The sequence below is a fragment of the Strongylocentrotus purpuratus genome, unplaced genomic scaffold (assembly GCF_000002235.5).
Source record: "Strongylocentrotus purpuratus isolate Spur 01 unplaced genomic scaffold, Spur_5.0 spur5_contig_870, whole genome shotgun sequence".
In the NCBI taxonomy this organism is placed as follows: domain Eukaryota; kingdom Metazoa; phylum Echinodermata; class Echinoidea; order Camarodonta; family Strongylocentrotidae; genus Strongylocentrotus; species Strongylocentrotus purpuratus.
Window position 1 is genome coordinate 732,231 of NW_022145580.1, and position 26,388 is coordinate 758,618.

The 26,388-nt window shown below is 35.5% G+C and overlaps 1 protein-coding gene across 5 annotated transcripts in view; it reads right to left on the minus strand.

The window, feature by feature from the left end:
- Nucleotides 1–26,388, minus strand: part of LOC577610 (neurabin-1) — a 73,545-nt gene that overhangs the window by 32,997 nt on the left and 14,160 nt on the right. For 4 of the 5 annotated variants that reach the window (XM_030976502.1, XM_030976488.1, XM_030976493.1 and 1 more), the window contains exons 3-6: nucleotides 20,571–20,675; nucleotides 5,814–5,949; nucleotides 4,007–4,243; nucleotides 2,346–2,563 (exon numbers count right to left, since the gene is read on the minus strand). In XM_030976502.1, coding sequence (XP_030832362.1) covers nucleotides 2,346–2,563; nucleotides 4,007–4,243; nucleotides 5,814–5,949; nucleotides 20,571–20,675 — 696 coding nt within the window. Of the gene's footprint in view, nucleotides 1–2,345; nucleotides 2,564–4,006; nucleotides 4,244–5,813; nucleotides 5,950–13,168; nucleotides 14,201–20,570; nucleotides 20,676–26,388 lie in introns of those variants that run through there. The other variant, XM_030976513.1, reaches the window with a different exon arrangement.

Genomic DNA, 26,388 nt, shown 5'->3' on the forward strand with positions numbered 1-26,388 from the left:
AAGTTTGAACTAAAGTCAATTAGGCATTCTGAGCTGCCCCAAGAAACGAGAATGACTGATTGATTGATTGCACAGGTCCACATGTTATGTCTCTTGTGATTAAGAAGGAATTCATAACTGTCAAAATGATTCTCTTTCAACTGAATATGAAATGACATACGTAGGTGTGAAAATGGTTCTGTCACTCTGGAAATATGTCTAATTCTCATTGTTAAAACAACAACAAAATCACCCAGTTCAATTTTATACAGTGTTTTGGGTCCACTCTGTAGGATACATCAATTCCTCTGCCCAAAAGTTCCACACCAAAATAAAAGTCTCTTTATATGACCTTTGGTAGATGTGTTTCTTGATATCACTTCATTTAATAGTCAATGGCAATATCATATTTTGATGAAATAAATGGATAAAGAACTTGTGTCATACATTTAACAGAATTGCCCATTATCTACTACCAAATATAACAGAGGTTAAAGTAAATACGGTAAATGTAACTCTTGTAAATCTTGAATCTTGCTGTTCACCTTCACTTATAAACCACCTTCACCTTCCCTTTCAGGCCTTATATCTTCCTACAAGACAATCATCTGAAGGCAGTAGATTACTTTCTCACTTTACATCTCAAATATGTGTTTACATAAGATCTGTAGCAGTGAAGAAGCATATCAACAAACTATCATTCAATACCACTTCCTGTTCTGACAATCGCAGCAACACATATATATCTATTTCTTTGACACGCAACCTACAGCTAAGCTTGGTATCTTCCCACGCTGATACTGCTGCAATTGAAACACAGGATTTAGGTCGAGTTCAGGGAAAGAAATGGATCTTCTACCATCTTTATCTTCTCACTACACTTACAATGGGAAGAGCATTTCCTTTGAAAGCTATGTCATATAGGATTACTTTGGAAATAGTCTTGTATTTGTGTCATTAGCACTTGAACTCTAGACTTATGTAATGTATCAAGACTGAGAGTCCTCATCAATAGTCCCACAGGTGCATACCTATGTTTGTGCCTTTGGTGTATTTGAGTTTCAATATCTTGTGATTTCTTTTAACCTTTTAATGATCCAAACAAATCCACAATGCTTGAGGATTGAAGTCTACTCCATGATCAACAAGTCAAGATGTCTACATTTTCTTTAAAAGCAAAGTTCTATTGATAATACTTGCAGCATATGAAACCTAAAGCTTAGCCTGAAACTGATTGAAGAGTTCCTAGTTGGCTGACCCTTAGTGGGTTAATCCTTTTATCGTTCTCTACTTGATTGCTGGAAGATGTTTTTCATCTTGTGATCTGTCTCCTGAAAGACTACCAAGGCCAAGCCTTGCCTCTAAGAACACAGCTTACAATAATATTTCTTGAGAGGTTTCCTCTGTCCTTCATAAAACAGTGAAAGTGAGAGCATCCTTGTCCTACCCTGAGGAATGCTACTTCATTTCAGGATAAGACTTTGTGACGAAATAGCAAAAGATAAACAGGAAAAGAAAGAGATGTACACAAACAAAACAAAAAGAAAAGAAGACATAAGAAAAATTAGACAAAACATGCTACCTAAGATATGAATATTCCTTCATGCTCTATTTTTGACACTAAAATCAGTTTTGTTTGACTAGAGATGGTTTTAAGCGGAAAGATGGCACATTAGCATTAAAGATAAACTTGAGTTCTGGTAAAAAAAGAAGATGAATTCTCACAGAATCTAACGAAACTTACACTGAATGTTCAAGATTACAAATAAATGTCATGTGCCAAACAATTTTGGAAGAAAATGTATACTGGCCGAGTAATGAGCATAGAAAGATAAGGAAATCAGGGTAGTACTAGCCCCAACACCATGTGTGTTTTCCCATATACATCTTTCTGTGTAAATGATTGTTACTTTACCAAGACTCTGCCAAATTTATGATGATTTTGATGACTCCAGAACCCTGCATTACACATCATTACTTACATGCTATATGATCAACTTTTCTGATCCATTCCACACCTTTTCTTTCACAATGCAATCGCATTACCAGAACTCAAGTTTATCTTTAAATGTATCCCTTTTGACAATATTTTCCCTTGGAGCTACATGATACATTAAAACATATCTCCTCAAGCAGACAATCAATTCTCTACTAATTAATCCTTGCTGCTTGTAAATATCGGCTTGCATGGTGATGTAGATAGACAGTAGGCTTGCGGATGCACCGTGCTTGCGGATGCACCTCAAGAAAGATTACCAATAGTCCTTTTCAGGACTCCTCAATCCTCCCTCTCTCTCACATGGTGCATCTGCAAGCCTACTGTATAATTAATCCTTCTAGCGCCACAATGGCTATGTTGAACCTACCTTGCTTGTAGATCCTTGATGAGTTTCTTGGCTTTATGGTATTTCTTCTCGAGACCGGCGTGCTGTTCCTTGGAATCGTTGAGGGCATTTTTCATGCTGTCTATTTGGGTTTGTATCTTCTCCAAACCCTTCTCTAGGATAGCCATCCGACGATCCTGGGCTTCTATATGGTTCTTCAGACGCTTCTCCTCTGTCTCCCAGCCTTGGGCTTGCAGAGCCTATCATCAAACACACAGATACACTTAGACTGGCTATAAAGGCCATGTCTATATAGGCTATCCAAGGGAGGGAGAACAGGGGGCTACTATCTGTACACAGGTGGACTTTAAAGACAGGTTCTACAACATATTTATGACTCACAGAAGATAATGCAGGTGATCACTATGCACAGGCGGCCTTCAAAATGAGGTGGTCACTAAGAAAGGTTTGACTGTATAATGTAAACCATTACCAACAATGGTATTTCATCAATGTTAACTTTTGTGTTTTTCCCCTTCTTAATTATACTAGTAAAATAGAATATAAAACTTTTCACTTGTTTCAACAAAAATTTTTTTTTTTACTGATTTTTAGAAAAAAATATATTAAAGCATTCAAAAGTGAGAAATTTCAGCCCAAAGAGGGAGTTAAGAAAAAGAAAAAAAAAGAAGATTTCCAACCGACTGACCCATGATTTGGCACCTAAAGGGCAATACAACATCTTTTTTTTTTTAAGGCCTAGTAGGAACATCTACCAATTCATTCTCAGTGTTGGTCATTCAAAGAACTACTGTTTTCACCCTCTACTTGCAATTCATATCTGCATAAAAAGTTTTTTTTCACTTAAAAATTTGTTTTCTTAAAGGTCATTACATCTTGCATGAACAACGTTTATTAGTAAGTGATGATTTCTAGACATTGATTAGTTCACTCACATCACCTGTCCATCTCTGCAAGCAGATGTACAACAGGTGAACACTACACAATAAAGTATACATACGATTGCTTCTTCCATATAGTTTTAAATTGATACACATGTAGCTGAATCATAGGCATGTTCCTTGACTCATCTCTCCTGGTTCAGTTTATCATCAACTCAAAGATTTCAGGAGTGCTCCATCAGGTTGATATGATGGATCTTTAATCAAATATTCATGATCTATAACTGTTAGGTTTTCATGGAGAAACTGGTAACTTTGGCAACACATGGTAAGATATTTTAATTACTTTCAAATGTTTCAATAGAACAGTTGCATTCTATATCCTTGCTTGAACTTACACCTTTCCTAGCTTTCACTGTAATATGGGTATATCCTTGTACAATTTATAATGATTATATTCATCATTTAACCTAGGGTTAAGCCATTGACGGCAGGAACAGGGTGGTTCTGTATAAAACTTTCTTTGAAGGCAACCTACGGTATACCTCAACCTGTAGTGAACACATTGCCTATGGGACAACCTGATGGCTTCTGTATAAAGCCTATAGGAATAAGAGACTTCAGGGGGGCGTTTCACAAAACTTGTCATCAGTGACAAATGACAGATTTTGTTATAAACCACTGAAATCCTTGCTTCTGATTGGTTATCGGCAGATTTGTCACTGATTTTTGTCATTTGTCATTGAAAAAAGGCTTTGTGAAACAGGTCCATGTTGTTATCAGGTTAAGAAGGGAACCTACCTGAATCTTAAGGTTGGGTATCTCTGCCTCAGCCATGGCAAGCTTGTACTGTGTCTCCTTGAGTTTGATCCTAAGGTTAGCATAGTCTTCAGCTGTCGCCTCTGATGGTGAGACCACTGAGCTTCCACCACCGCTGCTTAGGGTATCATCTAGATCATAGGTACCCTGGATCAGCTGATTATCATCAGGGGATTCCCCGGGCATCTCTACTGATGGGGTATCCTCATCAGGGGAAGGCTGGTGGTGGGAGGAAAACAAGGATATGATAAACAGGCCTGGGAGAAATATTCAAATTTTAAATTATTGGCCTGGGACTAATATTTAAATAGTCCTATGATGGGAATGGGACTAATATCCAAATATTCAAATTAGTAGAATAATTAGCCATCTATCTACCAGTACTCAAATGCCATTGTTAACCCCATTTGAAAATTAGTCTATTCACTAATAGTGACTGGGATCTTTGAATAGCTATACACTGTGAAAAAAGTCATATTGGCTAAACAAAGACAATAATGTAATCTATAATTCACATTTATGAATAATTAAATATCTGAAACATTCAAATACATTTTTAATTAAATTTCAAATACTGACAATGTAATTACCCTAAGTTCTTAAACTAGTCATGTCCACAAGACAACAATTGTCCTGACTGTGTAGATAAAAGTCTATAATTCCTGGTCTGTGTGGATGCATCATTCAACTTGATTACGTCATCAAAAAGGTCATCAGTAAAATTCTTGTAACTTTGCTCCACTTGGACTTAAAACAGTGCATGACAAAAACCACCATTGAATGGCTCTATCCTGTTGAATAATAATACGTTTTACGCTAGAAGTGATCGATGCTTTGATTATATGACCTTTTGGGAATGATCCAATTTGGTTGGTTGTTGAATAATTTAAGTCCTAAAAGAAAAGTTTCATCGCCATTGCTTGTTTGACTTAAAAAAAGGTCTCAAGTCCCGTACAGTATTACGATCTAAATGTGAAAATTAATTCCCACCTCCCCCCCCCCCAAAAAAAAAACAAACACAACAACAAACAAACAAGGGTGGAAACAATGTAGGCAATGCATGACTTCAACATTTTTTCTTCTGTAGACATGAATATAGAAGGAACAAAAATGTTGACGACAGCACTAACATAGAGCAGAAAGACATAAGGAAATGACACACAAGGGTCCATGAAATATGGGGACAAATTCTAAGAAAAAGACGCAAAAGGGAAAAGACAAGACGAAAACAATCAATTAGCTGAAAGAAAATAACAAGTAGCAGTAAGAAGTGAGAAGACCTAATGAATGAGATGACAGGTATCAGAATACAGGATCAGTATCAAGTTACACGTTTGGATTCTTAACTCATGCATGCACAAAAAACTCAGAATTCCTCTTTTGTCTTTTCAACGACATGGCTTATCCAAATCAGTTTCCAAGTCATTTCATTGAAATTCTATTCCAGTTTCTTCAATTTCAGAAGCTATACATTAAATTAAAAATAAAAACCAAATATATCTAATTTAGATAAGTCAGCCAACTTTTAAGAGCTGTATAAATAAATTTAAAGCCCATCTGTACTGGTTTACAGGAGTGATTAGACCACCCTGCAAGGTCACCGACAGGTGGTTATCTCATCAAATCAGCTCTCACTTAACATAAGAAAAAGAGGATCATGGGGGACCAATGGTCACCGATTAGGCATTGTTTGCTATATAGAGGGCGCAAGTAGCTATAAATAGTGCAGTAGGGCTGAAATCTTTGATTTATTTAAAATTTGAGATTTGTTTCTAAAAGAAATTCCTACCACTGGATGTCTATTAGCTGGTGGAGGAGGAGCGGGATGAGATGGAGGAGCACTGATACGATCCCGATTGAGAGATTGATTGATAAGAGCTGCTACCTCACTGTTTTCACTATCCTTCTCACGGCCAATCAGAAACCTGCATGGAATGATATAAAACATTGATAAACATCAGTCATTTCTTATTACTCTCTATAGTTTACACTCAAAGACCATACTGAATAACAATAGGAGAGATTTCATTAAGATAAAAAAAAAAATAAAACAAAATCAAAAAGGACTTTGTTTGCTTCAGTCAATTTTAGACATACCGGTAAAGTATACTCACCAATAAACTGTAAATATAATCAAATGCCAGTACAAATATGAGCCCTACACATCTAAATATATTTATGAACTAGTCAAATATAGTCCCGAAAACCCCTTGTGACTCATCTGAATGAATGGAGGTGATTTAAAGGAATTATCAATAACAATGCTAGGTGACTGGTATATTCTATCTTGAAGAATTATACTGTATGAATCATCAAAGTATGATCACTATTGTTATAAACTATACAAAAGAGTATATATCAAACTAGTATGACCTCATAATATCCCTTCTAAAGGATGGGTCATGGATGCACGGCTTAAAATGAGTTCTTTTCATACAACGCTCAGAATCCCAGCTGATGATCGAGAGCTACAAGGGAGTTCACTAGTATTCTCTTCCAAAAGTGACATTACCCCTTTCTGGCCCTTACAGATAACATATCTAATCTTCTTTTTCTTTTTCTTTTTTTTTTTTTTTTGGGGGGGGGGGGGGGGGGGCTCATTCCTGTCTTAAGAGGGCAGCATGCCACTAGAACCAAGGATGAAGTAAACAAAAAAGAAGTAGTTCAAGGGATCTATCAAATTTGTTTTTTGCTCCCCAGACAGGGCAAGGCTTACAGAGCAAATCTGATAATTGGTATTTTCGTCAGTAAATATGTATATTTATCGGTTATAAAATCTTCCACCTACGCAGTTTGCATGGAATGGGCAAGGTTCTTAAGAAGTAAAGATACAAAGCCCCTAGACACATTAGAGTACAAAGACTCATTTGGATCTGAGTGAGGTTAAGATGAAGGATTCTACCAGTGGGTGGACCCCCGTTACTCAATACAACATCAAAAGATTCCAAGCACATTAAAGAGTCTACACAAAACACCCACATTGAAGGCTAATAATCTTTGAGGAGCTAGTCGCTCTCTTTTCACCGTTGCTTTAAAGGACCAATAACAAGGATTAAAAAGATCAGATGCCTTGACTCCAGATGGTTTCCATGGTAACGGGTAGCTGAATGATGCCTTGTAAGATGGAGGAGAAATAAGAGCGTCTGAAGGGAAAATAGGACAAGCCGTATCGATGGAGGAATGAAAAGAGTTGCATCTCCTTTCAACGAGAAACAGTGAGAGGGATATTGAGCAAATGACAAAGAGGGAGGCAGGCAGGCATCGGAGGCAAAGATCCTTCCAAACAAAAACCAAAGTGCACGAGGGAAAGGTAGGCGTGTCTTCCTGTTGCTAGGAGCAAAGAAGGTCTTTTTTCTCTCTTTGAGGTTACAAGGATGTGAGGGGGCTGCCATGTTTATTAAAGAGAGAAAATGTTCAGTTAAAGCTGATAAAAGGGACAAATTTCAAAGGGACTTTTCATCTCGATTGCTACTGTATATGAAGGTCTTTTCAGCATGCCCTATATTCTGATATCAAGCACTAAAGAGCTATCATTAAGCACCAAGGGAGGGAATCAAAGTGGCAAGCTAACAGCCATTTCTTTTCATTTCATCATATTTATTTCTTCTTGATATACTTCCTCTTTAAGTGGGTGGTTTATTGCTTTATTATATGTACTTACCCTGCTAGAGGTAATAAGGAGTTACAAAAACAAAATGATGGTATAGATATTTTTATTTGGTCTCATCATCTATTTAAATTATTGGATACACTTCTATTTCAAATTTGCTTTAAAGGTACTATGTCCTATTTGCTGATGAAGACATACCTAATGATTCATAATATCATCTGATTGGAGCCAGAAGGGTGTTAACTCATATGCTTTAACATGGAGTGAATGCCCTTCTGGCTCTGATCAGATGTGTCTTCTCATACTCCCTATATTTCTCTGTTTTATTTAAAATCTTCATCATCCCACTGATAAATCTATCCGTCTGCATGCTTTTTATCTACCTACCCTTCACATACCTATCTTTATGTCAATCTATACATATCTATTCTTCATCTGGCTCACAATTAATATCTTCATATTCATCCCCATTTGAGTGCCTCTGATTCCATCGCTCTAACTCTAATAATCTTGTCTATTTCTATGCCTTAAATCTCTCATATTAAGGTTAATGCTACCCCAGATGATCATGTGATATGATTAAGTCCAGTATCGTCTGCATATTACTATTACTAATTAATGAGTAGCTTATGGGGATTAATACTGTCCAGTCATTTGAAATCACCCCCACACAATATGATCATTATATCGACGATGATTATGTACTCCAGTTTCCGCATCAACATAACTTTTTCAAAGGACTTTGCAGCACTGAAGCTGCAGTTATGATGAAGTTATGCAAGTTTACAACGTTTTTTCTTTTATCAAAGAATTAAACCTTTCTTGCTTCTTAAATAGTTAGTACCATATTTCGTCGCTGTTTTCACGAAGTGACGGTAGTGAAAAAAAATTGCATTCACTTTGCGTTACGATTTTCCTCACTACCGTCACTTCGTGAAAACAAGGACGATTTAGTGATTTACAATTTCTTTTTGTCTATTCTATGTATTACAAAATACACGTGTACAAAATAAAATCATAACAAAACAGAAAAAGAGAAATACAAGAATGCTTTTCAGTATGCATATTAAACAACTAAAAAAGAAGGATCATATTTTAGATATTCTAAAAATGAAATAGCTTGTAATTTAAAACAGATACCCCAAAATATCAGTAGAGAGGGCACCAGGACGAAAAGAGATTGTTTAGAACGATGGAGAGGGAATAACAGGGATACCAGTTGATTTCTCCAGATGAGCCTGTAAAGAGACCCAGACATGTTGGAGCCTCGTATGTTATGTATAATATGAAGCATGATAAAGCCTGATATGGAAAGGTGTCAGGGTCTGAAATCAGGCTATAGCCTGAATACTGGCATCCCTGGGACATAATTATAGCGCATAGTGGTGTAGCAATGAAATCTCAAAATGCTTTACAAGAACATTAATACATGTGAATGTTTTATAATATTTTATACAGACAATCACATTTTATCAAACTTAAGATTTATTAAAAAGCTCAATGGTATGAGACCCTAGAATGCAGGAGCTAATGCCACAAAGGACCATTTTTCATTTACAAGCATAAGGATATAGGAGGGACTGACAGAGAAGCTTGTTTTAATAGAGTTGCATATATTCCTTTCTTATAGATGATTTCAACATATCTGTAGTATACCACTTCATTTATCAAGAATTTGCCACTGGTAAACATTTCAAATCAATTTCAAACACTGTTGAAAAATTCCATAGTTACAGATAACAATTTCTCGTTCTCACCATTGATTGCGTTTAAAATAAAATATAATTAAATTGTCTACAATAGCTATAAAACATAATTTTCTCTATCATTACTTTATTAGAATTATATTCAATGTCATATGTACAGGGAATAGGGGAAAATAGTCATGAAGCAGTTTGTAATATTTAAAATATGGGTAATTCAAAAAACATAAAACATTGAAAAAGATTTGTAAATGCCTGAAAAGTAAGTTTGGACCCTTTTTAAAATTAGGAAACAACCTGCATATTCTTAATTACGACATTCTCTTCCCAAAAATACATGTTTCCAACGATCCTCAAAACATTTCCCAAACAGCCATTTTTTAACCAATTGACAACGGACTATATCACTCAAAACCTAATTCAATGCTAACGACCCATTTCCAATGGTTGCATGACGGAACCCCCTGTGTCTGGTAAGCAGAGAGTGCTATTCTATCTACTATTAACCCAGCTAATTTGATTTCCATGTATTAGGTTACACACCTGAGAGGATGATAACCAAACTAAAAAACAAATCATCTCGTCCATCTATATACCACACCCAACAGGCATGACTTACCCGGCCCATCCATCCATTCATTGTCTCCTGATAGACACAAGGTAATTACACCTCTTTTATCTTGACATGGAGTTAAATGCCCGTCTGGCTCTCAACACACAATAATTAGGACCTTTTCCTGGGTATCTAGATCTCCCCATCTTATTTCTTTTGGACAATTAGTGAGCTTTAATATGTGACCCATACCTGTTTTGCTCTTATTTATTTCATAACCAGTTTACCTTTGAGAACATTTCAGCATACTGCAAAACAGAACAAAAACTTGCACAAGCTGCAGAATTTAATTTAATTCTTGTATTTCCTTGCATGAAATTCTCACAAATCTAGACCCCTCTTGAAATTCACAAGTTTTCTTGAGAGCAAAAGTATCTGGTTTTCACAACTGAAAGCTGTTAGAAAGTATAATATTCATACACCACACCACACTTAAACCAGTCATTGTAACACAAATCTACTGCCATGAACATCATTTGTTAGATACCAGTAGAGAATAAAAAGCTGTTCTAATTGGACGGTAACTTTTGACTATGGAGCTGGTATATCCATGATTTACATTGACAGTATAAATCATCTGCTCGGAGCCAGAAGGGCATAAACTCATCCAGTTTCACTTTTTTGGAGGGATTAATACCTTTCTGGCCCTCAAGAGATGAAATGTTAGTTTTACATGTTGCAATATCTAAGCTGCATTTGGATCCACAAGATCTGTTGTTTGATGCCATACCAAGGATCATCTCCAAACTTGTTTATCAACAATGATACCATTGTCATCTCACCCCGCATGCTGTTCATTAATAAATAGAAACAATATGACTTACGGATAGACTGGAGCTGACGACATAACTCTGAACTTGTCAAGTTTAAAGTAATATTCCCAGCAGCCATTCAAGAATCGGAACCAGATTCAACATGACATGAGAATGATTAAGGTTTGTGGCATCCCACCACCCCTTCCTCCAGACATACACTACAATGACAGGTGCATCTATGCAAATAAGATAGCCTTGATACAGAGGGTATCACATCACTGTCATACCAGGTCTGTATGCATTGGACAGTCAATCAGGCCTTTCATACTACAGAAAATCTATATAACATTTCTATTTCTATTACTCAACAGTGTAAAAATAACCCTCGTATCTGCATACAAAGCATGAGAAGCAAGGGCTACAGCCAAGACATTAGTTCCTTATAAGAAGAAGAAAAAGTTTCTGTAAAGAGAAATTAAGAATTCCTTGCAATGAGAACAACCCCATTAGCTATTCCATTAACTTTTTCACACTATCATAAACATAATACCGTCTTAATCACCTATCCTAAAGAGTACCCCCATTAAGAATCATCAATGGTGATGAACTAATCTACTATCTCACCTCTTATCTTATATCTTACTTCAACTGACAGACCCGTAGGTGAATGCTTCCAAATAAGACTTTTGACTGACACATTTCTTTATATACATTTAAAGCAATGGGTCTGATCATTGACAATCATTCCTTATGCCAAAGATGTGCATGTTTCTACAACTTTGTTCCTGAGACAGGTTCCACTGAGTTATTAGTAAAACTGTCAAATATTTCAATGACAATCATAACTGGGAACATAAACAGACTTCCTCATAATTCAGATCTGTTTAACCATGTTTATTTCCTTGCTTGATAAAAAGTAGATGATATCTAAAAGTTTTCTTTTGGGGTTTCGAGGACTAGAAACTGTGACGCAAAGTAATCTTTAGTGTCAGGAAGATAACTTTGAAAGAGTCATTTTGGATTCTAATTTTCAGCCAATAATACTAATCTGGAAATATCACAAATAAAATTGTCCAACTATGGTGTTAGTTTCTCATAATGACATGAGATCTCCTTCCCTTTGATATGATTATGTCTTCATTAGATTTAAATGACAAAACATCTCTGAGGAATGGAGATGATTTCTGCAATGAAACTCACTAAAAGGTCAGAAACAATCCTAACTGGAAGTCTTCAATGATACCTCCTGAGTATTAGCTGTCTCCTGACCTTTCTCTATTCTCTCAAATCTCATATTTTCATAGAGCAAGAAAATGAGAAAAGACATGTTCATTCTTGTGAAACAGGAGCTAAAACATCTGGGGCTGTTCTAAAGAGTGGCGGACATTCAGACGTATCATGACATACGATAGTCTGAAGCTACAAGGGCTATGAAAAACAATGTTAGTTAATTCCTTGGCTCTCGATCAGCAGGAAATATCTCCTTAACACTCCCTTTGTAATCATGCTTTATATTTACTTACAGGCAAACATATTCGACTTGTTTCTTCCAGTCTACTAAAAAAGAATTTTTAAGAAGTTTTTCTCAGCATCACCATTCTACAAAACTTTTCATTTTGTTTTCTTCACCTTATTACTATGTCTCATTTCATTGGCATTATCATCATTTTCAACAGTTTTCTTCTGTTCAAATTCTTCTCATTTGCTTTCTCGTTCAACTAACTTCTAATTCTCCTCACAATCATTTTCAATATTCCAATTCATCTGTTCTTGCATTCACCTTTCTTCCTCGCCACACCACCCTCAAAACAGATTTGTTATGCATGCATACATCTAAAAAAAAGTCATGAATAAGTCATGCAGGAATGTTATGACATGAAAAAAAAACAGAAAAACAGTGATAACCAGACGATCGAGACTTGACATTTTGCCGATCATATTGATAAAAGGAAACCAGAAGGCCATCAGGTTTGAAATGCCAATTACTTTCCAATGTGTTTAGCTTAAATTAAAGAATATTGATATGACGTGACAACATGCTTCTACGAATCTCACCGTGTATTGCATGGATATTTTGTTTGTGTCTGTTTAAAGTACAATTCTGGAATACTCTATACTGCTATGCATGTATGCAATGTATTTTCACTGATCGTGTTTGCACAAAATGGGAAATAAAGACATGTCACCCATGCTTTAACTAATTAACTTATTATTAAATGCAAGAAATGATGTGGGGTGAAAAATCATGAAAAACAAATAAAGTAACAATATTTTAAATTGTTGATGCTTAATATCTCATACATTTGGTCATTTTGAGTATCCCCTTCCAAACATTGACCATTGAGTAAGCTAGGTGTATACCCTACACCAACCTGTATAACACAAGATGACCAACACACTAAACAATTAGCATATCTTAGTGAGATCGAGATCGAAAGAGAGAGAGAGAGAGATTGTGTTTACCGTTTACTGGTAAAGGTGGATCTGTAGATGACTTCTGCCATTCTTACGTTGCAGGTTTCTCTAAATCGATACCAGTTTAATTCACTGTTGAACCAAGCAACAAAACACAGGCATAAAACTCCCTCCAGATAACTAACGATCCAGATCACGTGTCTTGCTATTGGGTTTGAAATCTCACATTGACGTATCCATTCAATGAATTCCAGGTATCCACCAGAAGGTTGCCATACGATCTACCAAAATGGATTCAATTGGTTTGGTAGAAAGCCAGTGAGCTAGCAATGATAACTTCTATTGTCTAGAAATGCTTGCAAGACAAGCCTTAGTTTTCACCATCCTAAGGAGTGAGCTCATTAATTGGCTTTTTTGTCAGAGTACTGCTAGACTTTGCTTGTTGATTCTGAGGTTTCTTATTGAGGAAATGATGAGAAGCAGCCAAAGTCAACACTCCAGGTCCAGGTCCATTGAGTAATAGAAGTGTAGATTGATAAAGTCTTTTCTCCCTTACAAAATGATACTTGATACCACTACTCAACATCCATAGACAAGCTAGAACTAGCTTCCTGATGTAGAATATGATGAAATGCTTAAAATTTGTTGATATCAAATCTAATAGAAAGCAACAATGCAGTTGACAGCACTTTTAATGTGGACTAGATGAAATGTAATAAATGCCTGATCCTAAATCTGATATAGCTGGTGAAAGCGAGCTCTAATCCATATTCTGCAGCAACTTTGTACGGATGTCGAAGCTCATTCACACACTCTGTATTCCTGCTACAACGTCAAGAGACCAATGGCTTTAGAATCACAAAATAGCAATGTCCACTAGCTAGGTAGCATGTATACTGCCTGCATCACAGTTGCTTCCAAATCGCAGCCGGTACGTCCCAGCTAGATGAAGTGTCCTATTAGCCGTATATTGATGACATCCAAACTAAGCCAAGTTGGATCAAGCGCTAAAGGTTACCATGTAGCTCTTGACATATAAACACAGGCTGTTCCGCTTTACAAATGGCACTCTCAAAATGGACTCACTCCCGGCCCAAAACAGAGGCGGTTACTGAGTCGATGGTGACTAAACACAGCTATGAATCATTGACTCATGTCTACAAGGGGTGGAGGAACTGGACAAAATAATCTGCTAATTTTCTTCCAACTACCCATAAAGATCATCGCCGTAAATGAACCTGGTCTCTTAGCAGGAAGAACTCAAGTTGAGAAGTCCAAGGAGATAATTAAGTGATGAACAATCTCCTCTTTTGTTGCTACGTGTCTGAGGAAGTTTGACAAACTTGAAGAGCTTTTAGTCTCTCACGATTCCAGCTTGCGTGACAAAACCTACTCCAGAGGAAGTTGAAATGTGATAGATATGAAACCATAAACCATGATGAAACCAAGTCTTAGAAGATAACAAATAAATATTCTTTCTAGGTCTCTGGAGATATTTTATGATTCCATTCAACACTTTCAGAACTCTATATAGTTATTTATTGTATTTTCAAGTACTTTTGAAACAAATATTTCATGGGAAAGTTTTTTCATAACAGTTGAAAGCACAGAAACTATGCTTACAGTGGTTTCGGAACTCTTGAAAGATAATTGTTTTCTGGGTCAAGCATCGTAAATAGAGATTGATTATCCATCTATAAGCTGATCTTTGGTAAAGTATCTAAGATAAAATAAAAGCTACCAGCTAACAAGTTTTTTTAATTTTTCATTCAGATAACTATCAATCATTCAAATTGAAAACTCTGGCATAATCAAAATGCCTTCATTTGGAAATCTTAAATGTAATACAAAGTTTTGGTATGGGGTCATGAATTTGGTTCAATTAATGAACATATTGGAAGCATACGCGATCCTACAATATTCAGTGTTCATTGTCACGGTTGAAATCAAGTCTAAAATGATGAAATTGTAACTGCTTCACAAGGTCAAGATATTAATTTAGTTTTAAAACAATGTTTCTTGACTAAAATTGACAGATCTGCTATTTCCGTTTGGAAATTATATATCACAACTGCATATTCTGAGATTGTCATGGTCACAGCTACTATTGGATGGCTATATAAGCTATTTGAAATTCATCAAAATTACCTGGAGTACCAGTAAATCTATATTCATTTTTTTCCTTGAAAACAGAAGTGGGGGCTAATTTTTCTAGTGCTTATAATACATACTCTGGGGGATCTAAATATATATCAACATTTCAAAGAATCGCAATCCGTCCATTTACAAAATTTCCCAAACTTTGTATTAACTTTATGATGTCCATTTTGTATCTATATTCCAATGTACATGTTCTACACTAAATAATGTACTCTAAATTGAAAGATAACATATATCGGAAATAAAATGATCAAAATATACAAAAATTAATCTTTCTGACCTTAAAATGTCACTCATATACATATGGCTGTCAATATTCATCCATGATAATAGTTCCAAAGAAAGAAATAGATCAGGAAATATCAAATCAGATATTTTCAAAGTGGAATTTTGGAGAGTACCAGTTGTTATATTGGTATGATATTAGAAGAGCATATCACAGCCCAGAGCAGATGATATTTTCTGCTCTCATAAGAGAAATATTGACCTGTCAAATGCAATACAGCATTATAGGTCTCTATTTTTGCTTCACATCTTGAAGATCCATCAACAAATAACACCCAAATACCAGATCTACATAATGCCTATTGTACCTCTTTTGTTCACTACTTCACAAGCCTCTGCATTCGAAGAAAACCAAATTAGAGCACACCTTTTCAAACTTTCTTTATTTTAAAAGATAGATAGAGAAGGGTAAATATAATATGCAGAAAGAGGGAGAGATATATATATATATATATACAAAGGAATAGAGTGATGAAGAACGTACCACCAAAATAGAAAACACCCAAAACAGATATATATATATATATATATATATATGTGTGTGTGTAGAAAAAGGAGGAAAGAGACAAGGATATGATTTGAAACTGGAGAGCCAGAAAGGGTTTCATCCATTCACAAACAGTCCTAATTCCGCCTATCAGCAGATGATATAGCAGGATGTGGTCCTGATACTGAAGAAAAAAGAGTTGTTATAAAACTGAGATGTCGGAACATTAGTAGATTTTTAATGATTTTTGTTGGTCTTTATAGAGAATTTAAAGTTTTTCAATTTGACCTTTTTCACAAACTCCCGTTGAAAGATTATCCGTAATGGCCACTCTCTAGCTCTCTCCTCCATATATCCTATCCCCTGAAGCCAAACTTTCACTCGAGTGATTGTACGAAATATGACACGCTTATCAGATTTGAGCAGAAAATAAATATATTTGGGTTCTACGTCGAGCTGTCATAAGCATGACATCTAAATCAACAACACTGAAAGCCTTACCTTAAAAATGAGCTATACATATGACGCAAATTAAACAACATATCCGGTTTCCTACGGTGAACTGCTAAAGTATTGGTGCACACAGAAGATAAATCTTGCAGAACATAGATAAATGGTAGGTGTGGGAAGTGGGTAAAGAGGAACTTGAAAAATGTTTTTGCCAAGAAATGTTCAATAGAATAAACTAATCAATCAAAATAAGAACATAAACTTGGTATCCACTTTACTAATTAACTTATGATATATCCTATCTGCAGTCAATCCACACAGAAAAATATACGATAATTACTTTTGATATAGACCTGTTCATAATTTATTTCCTGCTCTTTTCACAGTTCCACAGAAGTCAACGCCCTCCCTGCCCTGTTCCCTGCTTGAAACAATATTGAACAGTAATGCTAATTACAATGCAACCTTTCATTTCACAAGCAAAGTATAAGCAAGTTTCTTGATTTTAAAGGCATTTTAAAGCAAATTTGAGCTTGTGTTCAAAATTCATATAGACATTGTCACAAAGACTGTAACAAAATGAGCTTAAAGACAATTTCAATACCTCCATTGTATTGCCAATAGAAATCAGACAACGTGCATGTAATATATGTTTGCACAGGTCAATCTGTGATGCGCAACGCTATTGAAACTGCCTCGGTTGATTTCTTGAAAGTCTTTCCTATCGTGTTGTATGTGTGTATCCATAATTTGAAATTGATGAATTCAATTATTTTACCCTTTTAACTTTCATCAGAGGAGGCACGATAGCTCAGTTGGTAGAGCAGTTAATCATTCATCCTTATTACCAGGTCCCCTCGGAGAGGACCTAAATCCATCAGTCCTCTGGTTGCTAACCAACAAGCATTTATGCTTTCTTAGCAGTCAGTTAAAATAACCACTACTACTACTACTGTACGATCCCTTTAAAACTTGCTGATAAACAAGATGCACCAAGGTAGACAAAACAGCAATCAACGCTATTTCTGGAAATGCCAAATGATGCTATCTAATTCTGCCAAACCTATCATTACAAGAAAGTGTTTTGGGATACAATCATGTTTTCACGGGGGTGTTGCGAAATTGCAACGTAAATGAAGAATAAACTTTGGTTACTTTTAAGTAAGGAAAACTTAAAGTGGGAGCTACATTTACATCTAGAAGTGTCTAGGGAACACCAAGAGCTTGTTTTTGTTATCGAAACTTTTGTCTCTTTCAATACATTTTCACATCTAACACAAACAAAAGTGGAATTTCACCATCCCTATCAATTCATGACATAAAAGAAAAGATCAACATTATGATTAAACCCCTCAGCAAAAAAGCAAGAAATCTGATAGTTTTACTTCAACATTAAATAAAAGTAGGTTCTCTTCTTTCTGGACAGCTTTCAAAGTATTGCAAGACATTTTGAGTGCCCTGTGTAACATAGAAAAACACATTTTGAAGGCATCTTTCTCATATTACTATGCGGAAAACACCTTACACAAGAATGAAAAGACAGGATAAAAGATAAGATAAGAAATAAAGTGCGCCATCTGCCCTACATCTACATGAAACCATCATCAAAGAACAAGTAAAATATATATCAAAACTTTAAACACATACCTTCCACTAAAAATCAGCAAAAATATAGTTTAATTTAAAGATTTGTGATCATTTTATCAACTTCTATCAAACTGAAAATGCTACAGAATAAAATATTTATGCCAACAATTTGATTGTGTACAAAATAATGACACTGAATGTACTAAAAAAAAAAATCACTAAATGAAAAAAGTCAAATATCCCTGAATAATAAGCATTATGCTTGAAACTTGGCAATATTATATTCAACCACTATCAAAACAAATTGTAATTCAAAAAAATATATATCATTCTATCTCTTTGACATGCTTGATGAATGTTGATATTAGTATTGATAGAATCATATTAGAGAAATTTCTATAAAGATATTAAATGTATCTTTAAAATATCACCAACAGGATTATGAGGAGGATGCTCGAGACAAGCAGAAGTAAAAGGAGGGAGTGTACGTACATCATCAGGAAGTGATAGTCAGTAACCCCTCGTAAGAGGGAAAATGCTGACTTTAATAAATGGTGATAATGATGATGATGATACTAGAGAAGATTATATATAAAATCTATCCCGCCTGCTAATAATAACATGCCAGAATGCATTTTTTTCTCTTGAATTTTGCTGTGGATAAGTTTTGAACAAGAAATATATATTCAAATTCAAATTTACTTATTAAAATCAAACATACAGAATCATTCCAAATGCTAGCAAAATCACCAGCCACCCCCCCCCCCCCAATGCACCTCTACATCAAACCTGCCCCCCCCCCCCTACAATCCTTTCAATAATAAAATGGAAAAGAAGGAAGGGCATGGGTATCAATTACCTTGCTGTGTTGTAATAATCTACAGAGCTAGAGCCCTCTGAACCCCTTACTAATGAGCTGGCTGACTATGCTTACGGATAAGCTATTTTGAGCAGTAGTGCGCTAATCAACAATTTCCCCAATTGAAGTAATTACTGCTGGCCGATGGGCACGGCTACTTGTAAGGACCATGCTGACTGAAGGCTGGCTGAAGGCACACCCATGCTCTGATGAGGTGTGGATTAAAAGGTTGTGTAGGTTTGCTGGAGTCCTATTGTAAGTTTTAACATGTTTAGTGTTTCGCTTGACATGCTTCTTAGAGAAAAACATTTCATTACATTTTTAACAAGGATAACTTAAAAAAAAAGAAACTTTCAATAAATTGAAAGACAGTAAGCATTAATTTAGCAGATGTTAGGCTGATTGTTATCTTTCTGGTAAACAAAAAATGTTATGCTTTCAGTTTCAGATCAGAATTCTAAAAACTACAAGCACCTTTAATGATCTCCCAAGTTTACATAGGCACCCACATTTTTTTTTAATTTACAGTTTTTTTGTTTCCCCCTTAAAAATATATTGAGCTCTTTAACTGAATATATTGTAAAGGCATATCCTTTATCCAAGACTAAACATTTTGCTCGCAGCTTCATTCTATATTTATTTCAAGTTTTAATAACCTTTTAAATACTAAGCAGAGATAACTATAGCCAGAGTTTATGAAAATTTATGTTATCCTCAAATCAAATCATAACCAGTCTTTAATCTAATGTAACTGTAAGAAAAGTACTAGTGATGCCAATTTGAAGAGCAAATACAGAACTACTGAGCTAGTGTCGCAGAACAGTTTTCCATCTCTTGTCAAGTTCAATGAATTTGATACTTAAAAGATATCATCTATGCAGCATCCACAAAGGGTATGACAGCTCCCTGTGGCATGAAAACATACAAACATCAACAATGTTTAAAGAAATACACCCCCGAAATGAAGAAATAACAAATTTGACTGTTCCTTCTGTTTTAGCTAGACATCTCTGTTTACATGAGACTCCAGTCATAGTTACCATTTTCTCCTAGAAAAAAAATTGTAAAAACAAAAAACTTTTCCTTAAGAATTTTGGGAGGAAAGACAAAATGGAAATTTGGATCTCATGTTTCCTCTTAGAACCACGTATGCATCATTGTTGCTATGGTAATGCTGCTTTCACAGCACACCATACATCACTGTCCAATGAAATCTCTATTATTGTTTCTAGCTTATTTGTTTATGTCCTCATGAATAAAAAATAATCATCATATTTAAAAGTAAACTGTGTGTATGTAAGTGATGTGCTTTCATGAGGTAACAGCTCCATGCAACATGTCTACATGAAGTGATATGTCAGAGGAATAGTGCTGTTGTTGGTGCTGATTACTAATCTCCATTGTAAAATCACAATGTGGATAAAGTTGAAATCAACATTGGACTACCAAACAAATGAGCCTGCAGTCTAAATGTTGGCTAATTAATATGAATTCAAGTAACTGAATATTTAGATGCTAGTTTCAAGGATTCAAGGCAGTGAGTGTTTGTTTTCATGTGGGGGAGGGGGGAGGAGGGGAGGGGTCGTTCCCTCTGAATATGAATATTTGATCATCCATCTTACCTGACTTGTCCCTTGGTGTTCTTAAGAACCATGGCTGCATACGATTGACTCACACCTACAAGACTCTTTCCATCCACTTCAATGATCTGATCATTCACTTTGATCCTAGAGAGAGAGGGAATTAAGAATAGGAGACAAAAATTATTTAAAATTGCAAATATCAATGCTCAATATCTATGCAATTAACTGATATGGATCTGCGCCTACATGTACCGTAACCTCTAATGCTCTGAAAGCTGATATCTATAATTAACTCAAAAGCATTTTCTTTTCTTTTTTTTATAAATGTGATACGCTACATGTCGTGATTATTACATAACTGATATTTTTTACATCAATACAATACCAATTATACCAGTGAGATGATTCTACATCTCCAATTCCCTTGGATGTGATTAGTCTTGTCCCAAACACTAGAGGGAGCACTACTGTGTGAGATTGGACCTTGGTCATTGCAGCCTAGCCTAGCTAAGAGCTAGTATTTCATCAAGTTGATATAAGAGGCATGTATTGATTCAACCTAAGGCTACTATGATCACATCTAACCTTGAGATCTCATCATATTGTCAATCACAACAGATCATCTATATCTTCACTATTCCCTACTGACTTCTTGTCTTGGTCTCAAACATCTTCCTGATTGTCATGTCTGGCGAGATTTCAAACCAAAGTAAAACAAATTCTTACGAGAAATACAATAAAAACAATGTTGATCATTCAAATACAGACAATTAACCTCCAAAAAGTCATCAATTTGTAATCCCCTGTATGAAAGATTAGATATGGTCATGAAATTGAGACATGTACAAAATGTATTGTTGTCTGCTGAGAAACAGAGGGTGTTTGTTAACTTCTACATAGATTCGTCCTTGTTTTCACGAAGTGACGGTAGAGAGGAAAATCGTAACGCAAAGTGAATGCAATTTTTTTTTCACTACCGTCACTTCGTGAAAACAGCGACGGATTTACCTTCTGAATCTTAACACATGATAGGCCTGTTAGCCTGGTCATGTGACATACTCTTCACTTGCTTGAAAACAGATTTTTTTTTAAACTCAATAATGTCCAGCTTTTCAGGACAGGGAATAACTTGCCAAATAAAGTCAGAGAAATGAAACAAAAATATTCGGTATTGACAAGACTATATATGAAGTACCAAATCATTGTTCTGAAAACTTGTGTGAAAAGAAAATACAAAAGGCAGCAATGAAATGAAAATCGATAGAACAATGTCAATAAACTCCAGGCCCTAGGGTGTACAATGAAATTATATATGTGCTAGAAGCATCTGTAGAATTCTTGTAGTTGAATCACCACTTCATCAAATGAAACATACCCATCTCTTCCGATCGCTCCAAGAACAATTACAACGGTTCAACTTCAATTAAGTGTGTCTGGTGTAGTCATATCAAGGGAATAACAAGGAGCAATACTCTCGTTTAAAACATATAAAAAATGGAAAATGGTATGAGATTACATAGAAGGCATAGGTATAGCTATAGGTATTGCTATAGGCTTTGTAAGTCATTACAAATTGCGGCAGATCAGTAAAGCGCTTAGAGACATCGTAGATGTATTAAGCGCTATATAAAAGCGGAATATTATTATTATTATTATCAGGATGGGGGGGGGGGGTGGCATGAGAACATCCCTTCTGGCACCAACTTGGGATTATCTTTTGGGGGAGAGAGGGGGGGAGAAGCTTGTCAGAAAAAAGTTGTGAACTTTTTTTCTTCTTCCTGTAATTAGCAGGGGTCTCACTTAACATATTATTTTGGTTGCCAGCTTGGCAACTTATAACAGTTAGTTTCTAAAGTTGCCCCCCCCCCCTTAAAAAAAAAAAAAAATAATAATAATGATAAAAATAAAATAAAGACACTTTTAGCAATCATTTACAGTGAACTACACAAAAGTCATAATGAAATGATAATGAAAGTGAGTTTTATGTAAAGCCACCAAGGCAGGAAATGGAGTACTTTGAGGTTGTCCAGTAGGATTTTTCGTTGGCAGAAGGACCCGGGGAAACATCTAATTTCGAGCCTTGCGTCTAAGATGTCAAAAATCAATTACGCTTCACACACAAGTTGACACGTAAAAGATGCCACAATACTTTAGGGCTTGAAGTAGGAATAACAAAACAAAACAATTTTTAATTTTTTTTGTATATGTTTGATTTAGAAAAGACAGAAAATCAATACTTCTGAGCTATAGAACTTTTCAGACCGGAAGGGGAAAGGATACTTTATCAATCATGTCACATGACTCTGTCTAACTCTAAATCAGAAGCTAAAATAAAATTCATCCATTTGTATTTTTAGGTACACCACGTATGAAGTTCAACACAAAACGAGGCAACATTTCTAGTGGAATGGCTGCAGGTACGGAAACGATAAGAATATTAAGTTATAATACTAATATAATTAAATTGGAACATAATATAGCTTTCTCATATTAAATGTCTGTAACTTGGACTGTCCATGCTCAATTTAGCACTAAAACAGAGCCGCTTAAAGCACAAACTTGGATATTAGCACGTAAGCATGCTATTCTAATGTTCCTTATACCCTTAAAAACTGTAACCTTTTTGTTTTAATTCTAGTTCACCTGGTAATATTAGATGTTTTTGTACTTTTGGAATGATACATTTCAATTTGAGTTGCATCATTCCATTACATTCCACACTGATTGAAAACATACCATCCATTACATGTAGCAGTGCATGTCAAGAACCTCTACCTTAAGAAAGAATAAAGTTTAACTAATCTTTTGAAACATTTCAGATCTACATGAGGGGTAAACGAGGTGGTATAGAGAATTGGGGGATATCTTTTCTTATATCATAACTTATCCTGGTTAATTATGCCAACTGATTTTCATTAAATAATAATTTCTGTTGCTTCCATTATGGAAGACGGATTTTCCCTGATTTTATTAAGTAGACATCCAAGGAAGCTTAAAAAATTAAAGCATAATTTCTTTTTCGTAACAAACCCTTTATATATTTACATCAATCACCAATGAACTATCTACTGAGGGATAAAAATGCTATTTATTTGGAAAAAATTAGGCCAACCAATCCATGTGGAGCTACCAATTTCAAGTCACTTTAGGAAACAATATTCATTTTCAAAATCCAGCCTTTTAGCTTTTAAAAGCAATGCAATTCAAGAATGTAATTTGTAGATAGCAAGGGACAAGTATAAAAAAAAAAACCTGAATGGTCATATATAGTTACATACTTCATATGAATGGAGGGGGGGGGGGGAGATTTATAGAAATCATGTAGTACTCTCCTCATTCTCTATCTCCACTCACAACACACATGAAGGTTGTTGAAGGTCATTATTCCATCATGTTCTCTGGAGAATGCAGTCCATTTACAATGCACCCTAAGGCCAACTCATATAAACCCCACGCAAATCCATTTAATATGAACCCCTCTCGGATATGAGCTTACAAATTGATATGGCATCTGAAGAAGAAAAAAAATTCTTGAAAATTAACCTTGACAAGATTTCTTTTTTTTCCAGGGTGCACCCATGAATTCTATTAGGTTCATGGTGCACCCCTGCCTCGCCCCCCAGTCGCGCCCCTCATAATGCCTGGGGAGGCATGTGGGTACCCATAGAGGGGTGAAAAATGTTTTTAATGTAATCTTGATGAAGGCATGGGAGGGTGAACTTGATATCATCACAAGGGGTAGATGGTTGTAACTCCATGCAAGCTAAATGTACTATGGCAAGGGTGGGGCCCAGTATCAATGAGATGCACTTTTAGCAAGCCAGCTTCCATCATCACACTAACTCTCCATCAACCATGTTGAGACATTATTAAAGGTGCTAAAGTGGTATCCTACTATTAACATCCAAAATATGTGACACTTTCAAAGACGCTGTTGATTTGATGTTTATTACATGTGATGCAAGTGAGTATTTGATAGATTCTTTATTCCACAGACTTGGTGTGCACACCTCGATCAGCCACTGAATGGACATACAACCTTATACCATTAACATGAACTGAGCTGAACTCAGAAGTACATGACACTAAACATCAAATTATTACGAGAGGAACATTTAACACATTGGCGTTGCTCTATCAAAAGGTGTAGATTTGCTGGGTAAGGTACTCTTCTTACTCTGTTGGATATCTCACCAGTTGTGTGAAATAATATAACAGCTGTTAGAAATAACATTGACATCTTTAATATCATCATACTAAGAAGTAAATGTGATGAAGAATGTAAATTCACTGCATAACATCACGTCAATGGTAGGGGATGTCGGGTTACGAAACTCATTAATTTCTAAAAGACCTTATTCATTTATTAACCATTATCTTCATCTTCCCTTTACAGCTCTTGCTTTTCAAGTATTACCAAGACGAATTATCCACACTCATACTTTAATATGGACTTGTATTAGTATTTAAAGATAATCCCAATCTCTTTGATCTTAGAGTAGCAAGAATTCAGAATTGCAAACAGCTGTGAAATTCTTCAGAGTCGGGTAATGAGTAATTAATAGTCAGGTAATTAGTAATTGGTCCTAGATGACCCATGCTGCCTGGAAGACCTAGTCAGTGGCAGCAAATGAGAAGACTCTTCAGTATGCAAAAGCCTGGCAGAACATTTGAGCACAGATGATGGACACGAAAGAAGAAGTAATTAATACTACCTAGGGTAATAAGTAATTAATATTACCAGGGTAATAAGTAATTAATATTACCAGGGTAATAAGTAATTAATATTACCTGGGCAATCAAAATTGATTAGATGTCTCTGTTTGGTTATCCCTGCAATTACCATATATCATAATCTGTGATGATTATAATTAGTCCATTCATTCTCCATACACCCATCCTCACTATGCTAAATTTTCAAAACAGCCTGCCAGCCAGTTCTACTCTGACTTCTGAGAAATTAACACTACACTCTAAAAACTGAAATGTTAAATGTCAATTTAAAAGGGCCGAGGCACTCTTTCAAAATGTCAGATTGTTTCTTTTAACCTGCTAGATTCAACCTTTATAGTGTTGGATCCAGCATCTTCAAAGTGTTAATCTACCATTTTGAAAGATGGTCACTCCTCGGCCCTTTTAAATGGTGATTTAACATTTCAGTTTTTAGAGTTTATATAGCAAATTAATAGTGAAGAACCAAATAGCATGTTATTCTTCGTCCTTGTGCTAGGAATACACATGTATAATGTACTAAGTAACTTGGGGTATATAATCCCAAGCAAGTTAAAGGCATCGTTTAACAATGTTAAATCTGAGATGCATGGCCCTACTATACATGCTATTAGTGTCTGTGATATGGTGTAATATTGAAGCCCTAAAAAAAATGCGCTTCAAAATGATCATGAAGTTCCTCATTATTTTCCCCAACAGACTGTAGTGTTATGAAAACTGTTAGTAAAAATTGATATCGATTTCCAATCATAAATATCTTGATAATCAGACAGGCGATCGACTTGTAAATGTCATGGGATTCATGTATGCCCTAAAGGTTTATAATTATGGTTGCAACATGAGCTAAATCAAGGATTTTTTTAAAGGATCTTACACAAAGTTACCGGATCACTGTAAAGGTTAGTTGGTGAAAGAGCCCATTATTTTACCAATAAATGGAGCAGTGAAGATGCACTGCAATGGGGATCAAGATCATGCCCATGCATGCTCTGTAGATTTACTAGCTAACTATCAAGAAACGAGCAGGGATTACTCAGTCAAGCGAATGGAGACCCCATCTACCTTGGACTATTTTCTTGAGCCTAGCTATTAGTATAAAGGTAAAGACCAGTTATGGTTATGCGAT